At 38.5% G+C, this 19,969-nt stretch overlaps 1 protein-coding gene across 6 annotated transcripts in view; it reads right to left on the bottom strand.

The window, feature by feature from the left end:
* The window catches only part of SLC4A4 (solute carrier family 4 member 4), a 346,035-nt gene that overhangs the window by 92,298 nt on the left and 233,768 nt on the right, over positions 1-19,969 (bottom strand). For all 6 annotated transcript variants that reach the window (XM_078068751.1, XM_078068750.1, XM_078068748.1 and 3 more), the window contains 3 exons: positions 19,693-19,812; positions 17,129-17,303; positions 3,645-3,778 (listed from right to left, as the gene is read on the bottom strand). In XM_078068751.1, coding sequence (XP_077924877.1) covers positions 3,645-3,778; positions 17,129-17,303; positions 19,693-19,812 — 429 coding nt within the window. The remainder of the gene's footprint in view (positions 1-3,644; positions 3,779-17,128; positions 17,304-19,692; positions 19,813-19,969) is intronic.

The following is a 19,969-nucleotide window of genomic DNA, read 5'->3' as shown; positions in this document are numbered from 1 at the left end:
ACATCTGGAACCCCACTGCTTAATCCTATGCATGTCTTTGTGAGATAAGTAGACTATAGAAAAAGCTAAATTCTAGGAATTTGAGATAATTTACATTATCACACAATGAATCAAGTCTCAGTCAGAGTTAAGAAACAGTTTTATTACTTCTGAGCCAACAAACTTTTTCCTTAAAATAAAAATTTTAAACAATTACCTAGTTTTGCTTCCCTAACAAGACGACAGGGCAATCTTGATTTGTTCTAAGAATGCTAATGGTTGTTTAGAGAATTGATGTTTACAGGACAGGATGAGAAACAAATCCAATAACTAGCTAATGGTTAGGAACATTCTGTTTGAGTACAAAGGAAAAAAAAAATGCATGTATACACTTAAATCTTAGGATCTAAACAATATACCAAAATAGCTGCTCTAAAATACTAAAATACTCCCAGGGTAGCTTTATAAGAATAACCCAAATAAAATCACGAAAACCCATGGCACTTCATTATAAAAGGGCTATGTTTACAGCAACAAGAAGAAAGAGGAATAAGAGATGAGAAACTTTTTAAAACAAGTTGATCAACAGTAATGACTACAATAAAATGGCAATATTACATCCAATAAGTTTATCAGTCCCTTTAGTGCCAAGTTTAAATAGCAATTAAGCTATAAAAAGTAACAGGAAATGATAGTAGAGACAAAAGAAACTATTGTGAATTCGAATGAGAAAATGGGCTTACATCCTTATGATACCACAGTGTTCCTAGATATTTTGAGTTATAGTTTCTAAGGAGCATAAAACCAAGGTACAAACTGAAGAACTAATCTGAAGCATGCTACAGAAATTAATGTTCAGTCACTGACAAATATAAAACTCCCTAAACTACATGAATAAATCCAGTAATATAATAGAAGAAAATAATCATTTGAAGGCCTCTAAGTAAAATGTTCAAAGAATAGAAGGAAAAAATTATTGAATGACCAAATGACAATTATACAGGTTAAACTCCAACTTTAATTACGGGGCTTCTACATAGCTTAGAACACAGTGGTAAAACTTCTTTCAGATTCCTCACATTATTATAAGGTTTATAAGGTATAAAAACAGTGCAAAAGAGGCTGCAGGATTAGGAAAACAAAACTACAACTGTCATTTGCAAAGTTTGTAAGCTCTTGCCTTCGTTCTGTTATTAATTTTAAAAAGGTGACAGCACATCTTTCATATTCCTTTGTGATTCTCCAGTTTATAGGGCAAACATTAAAACCTGTATCCCATGTCAGAAGGAAACCAGTGGATTATGTGGAATTTACGTTCGAGTCCACTCGAACTACCTACTTCTCAAAAAATGGTAAAATATGTTGGGAAAAATCTGGGCAAGACAGACTAAAGCAGTTTCTTTACCAAAGGACTTCTCAGATCTCTTAGTAAGCTAAAGTGTCAAGTGAATTACTAAGAGGGAGATAAAATATACAGCATTTTCCAAATTTATTGGGATCACAGAAGCTTTTTATCCATGGAACACCTAAAATGGGACTAGAAATTGAGGAAATACACTTTGAGAAATAGTGATCTACACAAATAATCTGTATCTAGACAAAATATTAGCACTGTTGTTATAATATTTAAGCAAATGATACAGCATGGTGAACAAAATAATAAGGTTTGCCACATAAGTACCACATACTACTCAGTGATGAATTTAAAGCACAGCTTCTCAAATGTTTCTTGTTGCTTTACAACTGTTTTCAAATAAATCACTTGGAACTAGGTTTACATTACCAATTATGATGAAACAGAAGGGAAAGTGAGAAAGGAACGTGCTTAGTGAAAGGAAATAATCTCTATCCTACAATTATCTAAAGTAAACTGGGATGCAAACATTTTCTGTATATATTAAGGCTCTGATCACATTGCATCCAATAAATCTTTCTGCAAAGGTTGCACATGTTTGTTCCTGTTTATAGTACATGCTTGTTTCATCTTTCCACAAAAGCTTTCTTGTCTCACACAATGTTTTCTTAAACATATAAAAATGGGTTGACTTTCTATAAACTGACACAAACAGAATTCTTTCCAATGTCCTACTGAGAATTATGATGGAGGAGGGATTTGTAGTGGTGAGCTACAGAAAATTCACATTATTTAAAATTTAGAACTTTAAATTTTCGTAAGACCCTTGCTGATGTTCTCAACCCAGTTTTCAAAACACTAGTTTTAAATCCTCGTTCCCTCCTCTATCTTGGGATTGTTTTTGATGGCTCACAGAGGTTCAAAGGCTACTGTACCAGTACTTAAGTCCAGGAGGTACCATGTAGGTAATAAAATTTCCAATAATAAAATCATAAAAATGTATAACAATATAAGAGTACAGAAATTCCAACAAGGAATGCCAGCAAGTCATATGAAATTCTGCAATCTACCTAAGGATGGGAAAGGCAATTCTCTCAGAGAGGTATCAAGTTCATTAGAAAGAGGCCAGAATACCCAATTTGATTTTGAATCTATTTGTGTACTAATGTGGCCACTTGGATAATTCATTTAACTTGATTTTCTCCTTCTTAAAATGATCCATCAATTTCTAAAAGAAAATATGATATCACAATGTTATGTCCATTAGGAGTGTCTAGGCCCCCGAGTCAGAAAGCAAAACAGAAATTCAAATCCTAGCCCTACCAACAACTGATGACGGAGCCTTCAGCCACGCACTTAACTCTCTCCCTGCCTGTTTTCTAATCTATAAAACAGGGTATGGTCCCTCCCTCAGTATTGCTACAGGACTCAAATGAGGGAGTGCATGTAACACACTTAGGATAATACTTGGTACCTTGGCACATGATCAGCGCTCAACAAATGTTATTACTCAGCTGACTCTTAAAATGTATCTTTAGTTAAGAACACTGAGATCAGGGTTAGGAGCAATGGATCTATCGGAGCAGCTGGGCTCTTTCCTTAATGAGTCATGTGACCTTGAACAAGACATTTTCTTTCTCTAGTGTATCAGTCAGGATCATGGCTGGAAATAGAAGGCATTCTCGAACAGGACTGTGAGGAAAACTTAATAAATGGGCTATTTACAGAGGTGCCGGTAACCGAGAATGGTAAGGTACTGGGGGACTAGCGACATCAGGGAGCCATTTTTACCTCGTGGCTTGAAAAGGCCGAGGAAGGACTAGAGTCACCAGAGCCTGGAGAGGGCTAGAACCAGGACAGAGGGGGCACCTTACAGGGGCTATACGCAAGGGACAAGCCCTCGCCACACTGCAGTGTTAAAGCGGGGACAGTGAGGGGCAGGGAGGCAGACACTCACCCTGACTTCTCGCCCTTCCTGTCCTATTGAAGCACTACCAAACCCAAGAAGAAGCCAGCGGGCAAAGTAGCCTTAGTGTTGCAATCCACACAGGGGTCAGCCCCTGGAGCATAAAGCAAGGCTATAAGGGCAGAGAATGACGATGAGGGCAAGCGGATAGTACATCATATGGGCCTCCGCTGGATCAAATATAAAATGTGTGTTGGAATACCTAGTCTCCAAGGGCCTTCCAACCTCCACATCTTAAAATTCCCATGTTCTGATCGACCTAATTATTATTCTACACTCAATCTAGACTATGAATGTTCTACAATTAAACAATCCTAATTGATAATTAGATATGTGTATACATACTTGCTGAAATTAAATAGAAGCCTCTCAAAAACTAGAACAGGTCCTGTGCTGCTCAAGATGGTGAGGGGCTGACCGGCAAACAGGCAGAAGACAGCTCCAGAGACAGCTGTACCCAGGAAGCTCTCCAACACACCCTAACAGAAAGAAAATAAAGCTGTTAAAAGAAACACGTCTTTTTCCTTCCCATGTGTGATGGCACTAGGGAAATTAAGCACATGAATATGCTATTACGAAGGCCAGAGCAAACACAGCAAATAGACGTGAAGAATTAAGATTCTTACCAGTAGGAATATCACCATGTATTTCACCATATGATTTAGTCACTTCTCCCTACTCCAAGGGCTGCCAGCCCGCTCCAGAGAACTACAGGAATTATAACGACTGGTGGCTGATGACAGAAGGCAAAAGGAGGTGACTCTGATCCATTCTAAAAATATTAACTGAAGCTTCTGTATGTGAAATCACACTGTGTAATAATACCACCAAGTGGGTAGAAGTGATTCAGTACTTTGGGGGCTGTTTTTCTCTCTGTGGTTACCTTCAGTGTTTGTTTCAGCCTGATGTCACCTTGCACATAGCAGGTACTTATGAGTGGTTACATTTTAAATACAAAAGCTATTTTTTCTAAAGGAAAGATTTGAGAGGGGAGCAAAGGGGGCAAAAAAAAAGTTGCCCTCTATCCTGCAATCTCTAAGACAGCAACTCCAAAAAAAAAAAAAAATTCTTATTATCTATTCCTTCTCCAGTGTAAACTTACAGAAGAGCTTTAATTTATTTTAGAGGAAATACATGTAGGGACATGAATAACTAAATCTTTGTGGCCAGGGGCGCCTGGGTGGCTCAGTCGGTTAAGCGTCTGCCTTCAGCTCAGGTCATGATCCCAGGGTCCTGGGATTAAGCCCCGCAACGGGCTCCCTGCTTGGCGGAGAGCCTGCTTCTCCCTCTCCCTCTGTCTGCCGCTCTGCCTACTTACGCTCTCTATCTCTGTTAAATAAAAAAATAAATATAAATAAATAAATAAATAAATAAATAAATAAATCTTTGTGGCCACACCTCCCTATGGTTTTATCTCTGGAAACTCAACCCATTGTTTTCCTTTAGCCAAACAAGAACAAGGAAACGTAAGCCATCAAGTATCACTGACTTAAAAGATTATCGTAATTTACTTAATCATGTCATTTGGGACCAATGCCTCAGACGATAGCAAACTAGTCCATATCCTCTATTTTTCATCAGTTCGAATTTTAGTTAGAAAAGCACATTTTTATTTGTAAGAGGATCCTTTTCTAAACTTGAAATAGTATTCTATCAAGGGATGATTTTTTAAATATAAAAAGATGACAGAGCCCCTTTATTCATACGTAAGGGTAGACATCTAAACCATAAAACTGTAAGATAAACATATTTCAAATAAGTAAATATTCTATAGCTTTAAAAGACACAAATATATATATTTAATGGTAGGTTAATTTACATAACAGAGCAAAATTGTGTGATCTCTATAACTATATGTGTATACTAAAACAAAATGGTACTAGGAAGATCTCCCTCTTCAACTGAACAATAAGTTACCTGTTCATAGAAGTATGATTTATGTTTACATAAAACAAGCCATCTCTTAATCTAAACCACCCTCTGTTTGGAGCAGAATGGATTTCTGGGTAATCTGAGACACCACTCAGTCATTCCCAGCCCCCCACCTAACAGTTAACCTATCTACTTGTCAGCCTCTGTCCACCTCTTCCCACAGCCCCGAAAGTTCTCCAGCAACTGTCACTCATTTATCATATCATATAATGAAATGATTACACAGGGATTATTTTTTAAAATCAAGTTACAGTTATGGAATGAATAAGTCACAGGAGTAAAAGTCACAACATAGGAAGTATACTCAATGATATTGTAATAGCATCGTATTTTGACAGATGGCGGCTACACCTGTGGTGAGTACAGCATAACATGCAGAGAAGTTGACTCACTATGTTCTTTCTACACCTGAAACTAATGCAACATTGTATGTCAACTACATTCAAATTTTAAAAATGTCTTTTTAAGCAATAAAAGTTTAAATATCAAAATGAAAAAAAAAAAGTTACAGAACTTAAATACACTAAGTGCTATACCCACTTAAAAGCCATCCGAAGAGACCCTTATTATAGTGATTACGCGAAATATTTTTTACACTGCTTCAGAGCCAGCAATATTCTCCTTAAAATGGCACTGGCAACAGCACATCCTCCTCTTTGAAGGGTCGAGTTCAATTCAGAAAACAGATAATCCTGAGAACAGTACTATGTAATAACGGGGTTGGGGTGGGGAAAGGGCAAAAGAAACAAGGGTTGACAAATAAGACTGGCTTCTCACACAGTAAGCACCCACATTCTGAAACAGCTCAGAATTATTTCTGTCTAAGAAGTCTAGGTTGAAAGTCTGGCAGGAGGGGACCCAGTTTCCATGGATGTAAGCTCTACGACAGGACTGAAGAATGCCATCCCATTATTTTATAGCCATTCCATACATCATCAGGGTATCCACCTCATTCTTCTTCAGAGGGACAGAATGAAGAATAACAAGCAAGGCTGGCAGAACCAGGTTGTATTTATGCAGAGAAGAGATTCCCTTGTGCCCAACAAACAGTTCTGATCTCTTACATGTGAAAATACTGAGATTCAGGAAGAGTTAAATGATATAAACAAATGCCCATTCAGTGTGGCACACCAAGTGTATGGAGTATGGGTACCCACACAACCACGACCTCACCCACAGCAAGGCTAAAAGGTGTGCCCTCAGCTGGGATTTTCATGGACATGCAGTGTTTCACCTTCTGTGCATTGACAATGAGGGTTTTTTTTAATGTCTTTTAATTTATCTTTCTCATAACTTAGTTTAGCGTGTGTAACATGAAAGGGTAGGAGTGGAATGTTCCATGTGGCAGGACAAGCCATATTCTGGGTATATGGGACAGGCAAAGTTACTGCATCATTCTTTATCAAGCATGGAAAAGTGCCTATTTCTCATGACTACTGCACGATCAAAATACAGTACTGCTGGGGTGTAAGAGAGAACATGAGGGAAGAAAGAAGAAATGTGAGATTAAGAATTCTCTACTTGATCTGACATTGCTATTAATCTCTCTGAGGGCAAGCACAGGGTCTCTGGGGGCCTTCCTATTTTTCTTCCTCTCATCAAGCTTTGCACTATCCCTCCATGTGCTCTGTAGGCATGCAGGAAACGCCAAAGGAACTGAAGAAGAAATTCCCAAATCATGCCCTAGGTTCCACTTAATCAAAGGTCAACAGCCGTTGCTGCTCACTCAGTAAAGATAACAGTGAATTTCTTCCAGAAAATGGCTTTGATTTATGGAAACCATGTGACTGTTAAAAGGCAGATTATTTTTATTTCAGTACTTGATCTTTTGGTAAGTGCTACAGTTTCCATTCTGTTGCTGACAATTTTGAAACAGAGACAGGTGATTTATTATATACACTGCACTGGAAACTTGCTTAAGCTTAGAGATACTTGCAGTGTTTCTGAGAAAAGCACCATTTTCACCACATTTTGATATGTTCCTCTTGACAATACAGATACTTTAAAAATAATCTCATGCACTGAAAAACTTCAGTTCAACTCACTAGAATTTGAAGCAATTTATAAGGTGAACTATCAGAAACCCGTTTTCTGATTTATTATATTCAGGGTTCACGAATATAAAAAAAGGAAAATACCATGTGGGTGTGTGTATTTCTAATAGCTGTAACTCATAAAGACACTTTTAGCCCTGATTTCTCCCTGCTTCTATTAGTTCTCATTCAGTTCATGAGACTGTGTGTGGCTGAGCTCAGAGGTGTGGCAGAATCAGGTAGCACGAAGTGCTCCAGTTCCATTTTGGTTAGGCTTTCATCTCCTTCCATTTCTGATCAAGAATCACCCACTGTTGAAGAGTAGAATAAGCAAAGAACCAGCAGTCAGGAAATCTAGAGTCTAGACTTTGTTCTGTCCCCAAAGAGCCAGTGATCTTGGGAATGTCACTTCAAGTTTGTCGATTTTAGTTTCTTCGTGTAGGAAACATGGGGTTGATGTAGTTTAACAATGGACTCTGAAGTCAAAAAAAGTCTCAAAGTGACGCTAGACTATCCCCTTTACTCAATCCATGACTTTAAGCAAATTACTTTATCTCTCTATGCTTTAAACAGTTAGTATACATATTAGATAATACATGGAAAATGTTTAGCATAGTCTCCGATATATAATACATTTTTTATGAACAGTAACATATACATAAAGTATTTGTTTAGATATAAGACGGAAAGCTGAACTAGATGATTTCCAGCGTCTCTTCCAGGTGGCTCAGCATAAACAGCATGTCTTGGAGTCAGGGATATCTGAATTAAATCCCAGTCACCAACCTCTCCGCATCCTAATTCTCTCTTCTGTAAAATCGACTGCTATTTCAAGGAAAATGATGTGGACTAAGAAAGACAATAATATATAAAGAGCTAAGAACATAGATACAATGAAACGTGGGTTTTCTTTCGTTTGCTGCTTCATCCTCTTCCTCCAGCCTGCCTCTACTATTCCTCTTTTCGTCAGAAGAGGGAAAAGATGGAGAGAGGAAGTTGAATGGAGTGACATGAAAAGAAAAAAATGAAGATTAGTCCTCAGAGGAAATGGGGGAAAAAAACCTCTTTAGACTTTGAACATATCCCCGAGCAAATCCCAAATCAACAGAAGCCTTATTAGGGGGCAATACTACAGCCATTGAGAGTTGCTTCTTTTTATTCCTTGTGTTACTAAACACATGGAATTGGCTATAATAAAACAGAATAGTTTGTTTTACTTTACAGACGTGAAGTCAAAACCCACATCCAAAACAATTTATGAACGTGTTTCTCTTTATATCAGGGTATGAAGTTAAACCAAAGATGGTCCCTATTTTACAAAACAGTCAAGAAAATGAGCACAAGTCCCATAATAGAAAAATCAAGCATAAAAGAAGTCAGACCATAGGAACAAGATTCTTAGGGAAAAAAAAAAAAATTCAACCGTAATTGGTAACACCAGCACTTTGGTCTTGAAGCCACCTGTGACAAGGGCCCCAGGGCCATCTTGCCTGTCCGCACTAATGTCAAACAAGCACATTCAAAAGATGATGAAATCTTAAAAATTAAAAATGTATGCTGTCAACTTTGACTTTACTGCAATTCAGTATCTTCACAGGACACTCAAGAATGACCCTTCTTGTTTTATGTCCTTTTTATTGAGGAATTCATTATTTAGAATAATCATCACAACCATTTAGGCAGTGTGGACGGCAGTAACAGGAGAAATGCAGCACAACTGCCCAAGAAAACAAAACATTTTCTATGTCTTTGACAATTTTCAACCAAGTAAAACTTGGAAAAGAAAATATTTTGTTGGCAGTAAATGATAAAGTATTCACTGACTTAATTGTAATATTTCAAGCTTCTAAAAAGAAACTCAACTGTTTCTAACCATAAAAAGAAATTTCAGCCCGTGTTCGTGGTAATTTATAAAAAACTATGTAGAATAATAAAATTAAATTTCTCTAGCGGAGTCTAGCCAAGAAGAATGATGCAGCCTAATGCCATCTAGACATGGCCACTGGAAATAGGCCGGCAGACCTGAATTATCTGCAGGAGTTTTGATGGCAGGTCCCCAGCAGAAAGCCAAGCCACATGATTAGAAGTAAAGTGAAGAAATGATGCAAGTCTCTAAATCAAATTTGGGTCACATGACAATTAGCTGGGAAGTTTTTGTTTTGTTTTTTTTAAAAGAAAAAAAATACTGATTCTTGAGCTCTACCTTGAACAATTAAATCACGATCTCTGAAGATCATGCCTGGGGAATCAGTATTTTTTTTTAAGTTCCCCAGGTGATTCTCATATGGCTCAAATTTGAGGTGCACCCATTCAGAAAACCTCCCTTCCTCTTGCCAAATCAGAACCACCTGCTAGCATTTGTTAAGGTCCAGTGACACAGACCATTCATCTGCACTAGGGAAGAAGACTGGATAGCCAGCCCTCATTTTTTATTTCACCTGTGTAGCTACAGCCTATAAATCAGTGATTTCTGTCCTGACAGATCGCAGCTGTCAAATCCTTATTGCCATCTACTCTGCCTAAAAGTGCTTTGTCATCATAAACAGGATTTCTGTTTACACTGTCCGGCAAGAACTGAAGAAACAGGGAAGACTGAAAGATGAATTAGCTCCCTGCTTGCAGAAAAGTATGAGCCAAAACCTTCACCAAAGAGCCACTGAAATGCCCAAACATCAAATGCCAGTATAACCTTACCCAAATATCAATTCCAGATGGATAAAAAAATTTAAATGAAAACATAAAAGTACTAAGATATGAGGGCAAATATTTTTCTAATCTTGCAGCAGGGAAGCCTCTCTAAATATATAACAAAAATAAAAAACTATAAAAGCTTGAAGATTTTTGAATACACAAAAATTAAAATCTGTATAGCAAAAGAAATCATAAATAAGATGAAAAGACACAGGACAGATCTAGGAAAAATGTATTTGTGATTTTTTTTTTTTTTTAAGATTTTATTTATTTACTTGACAGAGAGAGAGAGCGAGAGCAGGAACACAAGCAGGGGGAGTAGGAGAGGAAGAAGCAGGCTTCCTGCCGAGCAGGGAGCCCGATGTGGGACTCGATCCCAGGACCCTGGGATCATGACCTGAGCCGAAGGCAGATGTTTAATGACTGAGCCACCCAGGTGCCCGTATTTGTGATATTTTTGATAAGTAAAGGGAAACTATCCTTATTACACAAAGAGTTCTTATGAGTCAATGAGAAAAAAACCAAATACCTAAAAGGAAAATATACCAAGGACACAAATACAAACAAGTATAGATAGTCAATAAAAATGCGGAAGGACATTCACCCTCACTAAAAATCAAAGAAATTTGAAATGAGTAAGAATGATCTATCATTCTCAACCCACTGAATGGCAAAAATGAGAATATGGGACAAAATCCAGTTTTTGAAAGAGTGCATATAAGTGGGCAGTCCTGTCCATTATTGGTGGTAGTATAAACTGGTATAATCTTTGGGAGTATAATTTAAAACAAATATAAAAAAATAAAATAAGCATATCCTGCAAACATTCTGCTAGGGATTTTACTCTAAGGAGATAATTACAAAGAATGAAAACATAGTTAAGCACCACAGTTTGTTTATAAATGAGAAAATTTGGGAAAATTGAAAGTGTACTAATAGGGGATTTATTAGGTAAATTATAGGACATGCATCATCATGTGTATAAATAGATATAGTCATTAAAAATAATGTTCAAGATCCATACTGAAGTGGAAAAACTTCCATTAAATGCTAGTCATGTTATGAAACAGCAGGTAAATGATCTCATTTATATAAAATCTTATACATCAATCTATCTCCTTACACATGCATTGCAAGATATAGAAAAGATGTTCATGAAAATGTTAATAATGGTCATTTCTGAGTGATGAGTTTAAGGGTAAAATTACCTTTTATGTAGTTTTTCTGCATTGTTTGAATTTTCTACAATGCATAATTATATATTATTAAAAATAAAGGTATTTCAACATAATTTCAAGACAAACATGAAATAGTTTTAGAATGTCACATGTGGGATCGCCAGCCTGCCCAAATCACTATCCTTTTCTAATTACCAAGAAAACAGAGTTGACAAAGGTCTTTCGGTTGAAAAAACCAACCAAATATGTTCTGGTAAGTGAAAAATTTGGTTACATTTGACTTAACCTTAATCAAACAGGCTTAATTCAGAACTTGTACATGAAGTGAAGCAAATTATTTAGCTAGTCAGCATACACATTGGAGGCAAGAAAGCAATGCCAGGCCCCTTACTTTGTCACTAATACACATTTATATTTTTTTAAAGATTTTATTTATTTATTTGAGAGAGAGAGAGCATGAGCTGGGGGAGAGGCAGATGGAGAGGGAGGGGCAGACACCCCGCTGAGCAGGGAGCCTGACGTAGGACTCGATCCCAGGACCCCGGGATCATGACCTGAGCCTAAGGCAGACGCTTAACCGACTGAGCCACCCAGGTGCCCCAATACACACTTACTTTTGACTACCAAAACAACCCACCTGTATCATTCCAACAGACTATCTCTCCCTAACTTTTTAAAACTCTCCTATGTTTCTGGAAGACTGTTTCAGGCAGATTAACATACCACCTTACATTTCCACTTCAAGAAAGAAATGCATTTTGGTGCCAAAGTGCAACACTTAGGTAAGTTGAAATTACTATACAGTCCTCACCATAATGAAGCAATTGGTTATAAAGTGCACATGATAAACTTCATAAAGAAGTATCTATCTTAGGGAGGAATATCATATGTGAAGAAGAAATGATACATTTCCAACCTCAGCAGATTGATTAAATATTCTCAGCACAGCAGTATGTTAAAATAAAGCTTCAAATTTGGAGATGCCAGCTATAAATGTTCCCTATTATGAGACAAATTTCCTTAAAATGTGCTCCGTTAGGCTCCAAAAATAACACAAAATTCACAGAATTCTAAAAATCTTACTGTATCCTTTTGCTAAAAGGTTTGTGAAAATAGGATTATATTTACTCTGGGGAAAGAAATTAAAATGACTTTCTTCATTCTAGACTATGCTCAGTCATTCACAATCAACAATGTCGATTTGAGTTAAAAGATTTTTCTGTGTTCCATAAAGCTAGGAACAACTTTTAAAAACACAAAGACTTGCCACAGAGTATCAAAAAGTGTTCCCTGTATGGGTAACTTGCCCATAGACTAAGTTATCCATAAATATTTATTAAATCAATGTTTAACAATTTAATCAGAAGTATCTAAATGAACAGAATGGTAAGCCTGCTTGGCAACCAAGAATATAAATACAGTGCAGTGAGTCGGTATGCATGGTCACAGAGTTTAGTTGTGGAAAGGACATGCTTCTAGGGTGGTGAGGCTGAAAACCCTTTGTTTACATCACAGCACGGCAAGAGGACCCGAGCATTATTAGAGTGGGGCGTACTGAGAAGGATAATAAAAGTGTTGCACATTTCCCGGACCTCAGAAAGCGTATGCTCTAGTCCTTTGTTTTTGAACGACAGGAACAGGAAATAGGCACAAGCCAGGGCTGGATCCTAGATAAATCTATGGTCAACTCGTGGCAAAGCAGTTCAGTCACCCCAGAGGCCCAAGGAATCCATGAGTACCCCCTCTGAAAGCCTTAGAGTCCTCTCGGTGCAGGCTGATGGCTCCGATGGGTGTGCCAAGTTGGGAAATTTGTGCAGTCATCCATGTGGCCATTATCAATTGATTATACTTAGAGCCATCGTAGCTTCAACTGTTTCATTTTGAACATAGGTCCATAGGAAATGATCCATATGGCTCCCAAGATCCGCTTCTAATGATGTGGGGACAGATACACACACAAGTGCGTATGTAGGAATACTAAACATACATATATTTTATTATGATTAGTGTTAATACACATATATATACTTCAGCTCTGTAAGAAATGCCTAAATGTAAATTTCTGTCTTCGAGCAAGGAAGACCTCCTGCACAGAAGCTGGCAGAAGGGTTTGCTTAAACAACAACAGTGCAGTGACTCATCTGTGTTTTCACAACATGTTTGTACCAGCACCCATGTCTATTTGTAGCCTGACAATAAAGGCCCTATGTGAACCATCTCTGAGCTGTCTGCCTTTAAAAGCAAGGACACTATTCTTGGTTGACTCATTTGAGCTGCTTGTGCTTTTGAGAATAACCCGCTGCCACATTATAAAGGCATGTGATATAATTGACAATTACTTCAGACTATGTCAATGTTCTGCTTAGTCTTGATCTAGTGTTTCGAAAGTCAAATAGACCCAGAGGACTTTACCCCCTACGTAAGCCCACTACATACCACTACTGGTATCTCTTGGGGACATAGAAAAAGAATGCCTTATCAACACCCTAGACTGTAAATACCATCAGACTAGGGATTCTTATCTATTTTGGTCACTTATCTGTATCCCCAGCACTTAAAATAGTGTCTGCCACACAGCAGACACTCAATAAATATTTGCAAAGGAATAAATCAACCTCTGCCATGGACCTGGGAAATGATTCGGGACTTAGCACCAACTCCACAAAATATTTTGTTGTCCTGATGCCAAGTCAAGATTTCTATTGCTAGAGCATCAAAACTTCTGTATGTTCAAGGACATGCTCTTTCTATACTGAGATGCTTTTCAACATACTAAGTCCCCTTACTCTATAGTCCTTAAAATAGATAAAACCAATAGAAATATCAATCTAAGTCATCTACCACCGCAAGAAAATCTAGTATAATGACTACAGGTAAAATGTTTCCTACTGAAATACTGGGATATGTAAAATCACTATAAAACGACTGAGTTGGGTGTGTGTGCACACGCAAGTCGCACACACCCACTAGCTAAGTTCTAGTTATACAGACTATTTTAGATCTATAAATCCAGTGCTTAGATCTATGCATCCACTCACTAATAGCATTAGTTTGCCCAAAAGAAATAGATAATAGACTATTTAGTTCAACAAATACATATTAACAATCATTAATTTTCTATCCTTCTTTTTCAGTGTTTTTACCACCCACTGTGACTTCTACAAGTACCAAACTGCAGTACTTGGCCAATACATTTCTTCAAAGAAAAAGACCAGAAGTGAAAGAAAAATACGCCCTTCAATATTTCTAGTCAGACTTAAAACACTGAGTTCACAGTTTCAGTGAAATTATCAATAGAGGTTACAAAATCTATTAATAAAATAAGCAGAATATGTCTGGCACATATCCTCCTAGGTTTGAATTTGATACATTGAATTAAGTCAACTCCTAGGAGTGACATCCAGCAAATGGTCCTTTTAGCAGACAACCTAGCATCCTGATGCGCTGAAAGCATTTACGTTTCTCCTGAAGTCTGCAGAACTCAGAAAACTGCTTACTCCACCAGCAAGGCCTTTCCCATGACATTTATCACAGACGAAATACCCATGATTACTACATATGTTACACAACAGAATCCTTTACTTTCCCCAAAACCTGCGCATATGGAAATAAATTCACCTAGAACAGATCAACAACAGACTTTAACAGATTTCTTCCTCATCTCAGATGCCATGTTTTAAAGCTAAGTCTTATGAAGCTGAAAAGGGGTTCAATTCAGTTTTAAAAATGCAATAAACTAACATATAGGAAGTGTCATAATTTCTCTATCTCAATGAAAAGAACATTCATGGAAAGCCACGTGTTTAAAAATTATCTGCACAAGAAAGTCTCCATATATTCTGAAAGACAGAGCTTAGCTCGCCACTCTCTCAAAATCACAGCTTTCTTTCATTTTCCTAACGTGGCTGCCAGTCTTATGTTCTTCGTGCTGGCCTCAGGTGCTTCCCCAGTGCTCTCTTCTCCACTTGTTTTCTTGAATGATCTGATTTAGTTATCATTATGCTCTCATTTGGAGGAAGAAAAACTGCCCAATTTGGATATAGATCAGACTTATAAAAATACTACTACTGATATCACTGTTACAGTTTAATTTATTCATTCCTATCTTATGAATGAGGAAAAAAAAGGGGAAAACACCCTATCGGTGTACTTCATCTTTGTGCCCTACCATGCTTGGTTTCTATTCCCCACACTGCAGGTCTCTCACTGGGAACATAACACACATGTGCTTTCTGGCCAGCACAATGTTATTTTTTTTAATGTTAATTAGTTGCCAATATTTAAAAATCACTAGATTTCACATAAGAAAATTTGAGTTTTCAGCCTCTTTTTGAAAATCAGAAAGCAAAATCATACTGAGCACATATTCACATGGGAACGAGCAAAGCTGAGAGGCCAGTGCCCCCTTCCAAATAGGGCATGAGCTCTCAAGGGTCACCACAGTCCCCAGCTATGAGAAAGCCAAGCTAGCCACGTGGAAAAGTCATGTTCAGAGTCCTTTGTCCCCAACTGTTCCAGACATCCCAACCTAGGCACCAGACATGTGACTAAGAAGCCTTCGGGTGACTCTAACCTCAGCTGCCGCCTCACTGCAAATGTATGAGCCCAAAGAGGGAACCACCCCAGACGAGTCCATCAGCCAACCCCTGAAACCTGAGAGGAGAATAAAATGGCTGTTGCAAGCCTCTAAGTTTTGGATCAATGTGCTATGCAATAATAGATAAGGGCTATCTAATAATAGATAAGAAAAAATAAAAATGCTCTTCACAGACTAAATACAATGGCTTAAAGTAATCTCTCCCTTTTTACTTGGGTCAAAATACATGTCATCATATGTGGTCTCCACTGTATTTTTGTGTTTCAGCAGAATCTAAAATATAAAGGTGTGCAGAGAAGAAAACAAAGGTAGAAGAAAAGCAATCTTTTGGAATCGGCTGTATTTTTTTTTAATAAGCTGGCTGGCAGCACTGATGAATGTCACATAGGTTAATCAGTAATAAGTAGTAAAGCAGAAGGACAGGGTTTGAAAAGGGCTTGAATCTGGTTCTTCTCATTAAGAATACCAGCTTCAGGGGCACCTGGTGGTTCAGTTGGTTAGCAGTTAAGCGTCTGACTCTTGGTTTAGGCTCAGGTCATGATCTCATGGGTTGCGCGGGGCTTCACGCTAGGCTCCACGCTGGGCAGGGAGTCTGCTTGAAAATTCTCTGCCCCTCCCCCCACTCATGCTTGCGTACTCTCTCTCTCTCTCTCTCTCTCAAATAAATAAACCTTAGAAAAACAAAATACCAGCTTCACTCACCACTCCGTATTCAGCACCTAGCACAATGCTTAGAGGGCATCCAAAATATCTTTTCTACCACAAAAACTTTAGCTGTTTCTGATAAAAAAGGATGGCAAATGGCACCTGGAGAGTAACCAACAAACTGTGCTTTGTACAAAGTAAGTCAAACCAGGGTCTTTACAGCTTAATGACAGGCAGATTCAAGAATAGGAGAAACAACTCTTAACTTCCATTCCTAAAAGCTGAGTTCTACTGATAGATATGCAAATCCAACCTCAAGCAAATCACTCAATTTTTTGATGACTGTTTGCTCATGTGTAAAATGAAGCTAATCATGTATTCCCAGAAAGAGTGTGTTCATCAAGTTTAACAGAATATGGTCCGCTCACTCAAGGTAGTAGAAGATCTAAACCTGGTGCCCTGCACAAAAATTAAAGCAGCTGATATGCTTTTGCCCAAATAGAATTGTATCTTCATTTCCTTCCCTTCTTCTCCCCACTTGTGACTCAAGCCAGATTTCATCGAGCTATTTTTGTAATTACTAAAATGCTGGAAATATAGCAGCAGGCCAGAAGCAAAGTAAAATGCAGCATCCAGCAAAAGAAAGAAAATCACGCTGAGTAACTGAAAGGCCATCTGCTTCTAGCTGAGCTGGAGGGGTGAGGAAGGCAATCTGGGCTGTACTATTTGTGTCTTCCCCCAAACCAAACCCACCTGCATGTTGTCAGTGGCATCCCCAAGCAGTCCTCCAAAAGTGATAGCATTAGTTACAGTTGCCAGATAAATGAAGAGAATTGCTGAAAGCGCCTGAATATTTAAAGCATCATAAAAATCACTGGCGAAAAATGGTGCTTTCCTCTTTATGTCCTTAATTAGTCCACCACAGAACCTGGGTAGGGAGAAAGCAAACATGTGACAATGTAAAACAAATTGCCATCAAATTAACCAAGAGATAACCTATGAAGCCACAAAGAATTTGTATTCAAAGTGTTTGAATCAACAAGCTCTACTTAACCACTTCAGGGAAAACCAGAAAACTGTAGAATACATTTTCTTCTATCTGTCTCTGTTGTGGTCACTAAATTGGGTGTCACATTCCCTAAAAAACAGACAGTTGGTTTTTAGACAAGAGTGAATTGTGTAGATGAATTAAAATTTCTCAGTTTGAAGAAAAACATCCAAACATGTGAGCAGAGCATGTAAAGTCCTTTATAAGCTAGCCACGGTTTCCTTTCCAGCCCCATTCATCATTCCGCAGTGCTTACCGAGCACCTGCAATATGCCCAGCCCTACTCCAGGTGCTGGAGACACACCGGTGAGCAACACAGGCACAAATACCTGCCCTCGGGGGTTTCGCCTTCTAGATGGGGGACAGACAATTTAAGTCAAATTCAGGGTCCTAAAAATCAGGGAAAAAATTAAGTGGGGAAGAGGGTTATGAAGTGCTAGAGAAGCAATGGTTGAAATACTGGAGTGGCCAGAACGGACCTCCTGAGCAGGTGACTTTGGGAATAAGGTCCCAGAGGAATGAAGGGAGGAAGCCAGGCCAGTATGTGTCGGAAGAGCATTGCAAGCTCGGCCCCATTCCACACATTAGTAGGTCAGCTGCCTTATTTGTGCATCAGTCAACCTACCCTCCCAACCAAACCTCACATCTCAGCCTTCCCCACCCCCTTCCTGCTGCCTAGGAGGCCAGCCCTCAGAGCTCAGCAGCTCTCTGAAGTCCTGACCCTCCACTCAGAGTTCAGATTTCCACCGCAGTCTATCATACTTTATCAGGATTGGGGGGGAGGGGGAGGGGCTTGCTGGCCCTCTCCGCACTCAGTGGCCCGGCTGCAGTTTCCTTGGTAGGCACAGGGCTGAGCACGGTACTGGGCATGCTGCACACAGTCAGTGCATTTAGGAAGAAGTGAAATACACAAGCATGAAATTCCAGTCTGATTAAATAAAGGAGTTGAATTTTTAAAGACATAGTATAATTCTATATGCTTGCATACCAATGAGATTATTTGCATAAAATTATTTTTAAACTGTCAAAAAAAACATATGTAAGGTATTAATCCTATCATAATTACTATTATTTAAGATTATCAAAACTGACCTTCCTAGTGACCTACACTTTGTAAAGGCAGTCTTAAAGTTAACAACAAATAAAGCAAGGAATTCAGAAATCCCTATTTCCTCTATTGAAATGTTTCATATCTTGAAAAAATAATAAGTAAGTAAGTAAAGGAGTTGAATCCCAGAACTCATATCTATAGAAAAGTAAAAGGATATTCCTAGTAAAAATAGTTTGTAAAGAACTATTCAGAAAAAAATAAAGGGAGAGAAGGTCTTATGTTCTCTATTCTTTAAGAAAAAAAGGGGAGAGAAATAATGTCCCCTCAATTTCAGAGAGAAACCCAAGTGGTCATCAGAGGAACAAAATCATTTTATTCAGATTCAATCGCATATTAAAAAGACATACTTTTGTGTTTTCATAAAACCCTCAATGTCCTTAAAAAGTCCTATCTTTGTAAAACGAGTATCCTACTTAAAATTTTACTTAATCCAAAAGAAAATGGAGAATCTAACAGTGGAAAGAAAAGGAAGAATTATCATCAAAGGAGATTGACAAAAGCAATCTGGGAAACCTGAATGCTCAACAGCAGGCTAGGGAGACCATGACCTGTGAGTACCTCATTTCTGTAATATGTTCCCCACTTGTAAGTAAATATACAGGGAAGGGATGGGATCCCAAAAGCCAAATGATGAAGACAGGCACATGGCTGTCTTCCTGCCGCTCACTCACACCCACGCAGAGGCCCTCTGATTTTCTCTCTAACACCTCCTCCCTTACTTCATGGCCTGGATGCCAACCCAGCACAAACCACAGGCTCTTTGCAGTCTCCTCTCCCCGCCCCCCATCTGCTGGGTCTGTCTCCACCTCCTTCAGGACTTTCCTCACTGGCTGCAATTCTCTGTAAGGCCTTCTCTGACCACCTTATTTAAATTGGAATACCTTTCTCCCATAGCCAAACTCCCTACTTCTGCTTTAGTTTTCCCCAGAAAACCATCACCACGTTTTTTCATCTTCTCAGTGTTTGTCTCCCACCCCTGCAAAGGAAGACCCAAAAGGACACAGGGTTTTTGTTCAATTCACTGTTGCGTCCCCAGTGCCTGTGACTAATCAATATAAATATCTATTGGCCAGTGAATCAAATGCAGATAGGAAGATGAAGGGAAATTAAGATCTCAAGAGATCCTCATCATGAATGGCAAAAGAATCCATCAGTTACCGTCCAGTTCGCTGCAATTCTTCACAATCCGCATGTCCTCCTCCTCCTCCTCCATGGCCTCCATCATGGGGTGTGTCCCCATTCATCTGAACATTCTCTCCACCTGAGTACATATTCTTTCTAAGCAAGACAACAGAGCCCAAGAGAATATTAGTTTATTTTATTCATCTGCTTCTTAGCTGTGTGTCATGCACTAGACTAATGAAGAGATGGACTGAAAACCCTTTGGGAGAAAGGTCATTATATCCTTCTGCCACCCTGACAGGCAATTCTTAAA

The sequence above is a fragment of the Halichoerus grypus genome, chromosome 3 (assembly GCF_964656455.1).
Source record: "Halichoerus grypus chromosome 3, mHalGry1.hap1.1, whole genome shotgun sequence".
Taxonomy (NCBI): Eukaryota; Metazoa; Chordata; class Mammalia; order Carnivora; family Phocidae; genus Halichoerus; species Halichoerus grypus.
The sequence above is the reverse complement of the archived record's forward strand: the minus strand, read 5'-3'. Positions and strand labels throughout refer to the sequence as shown.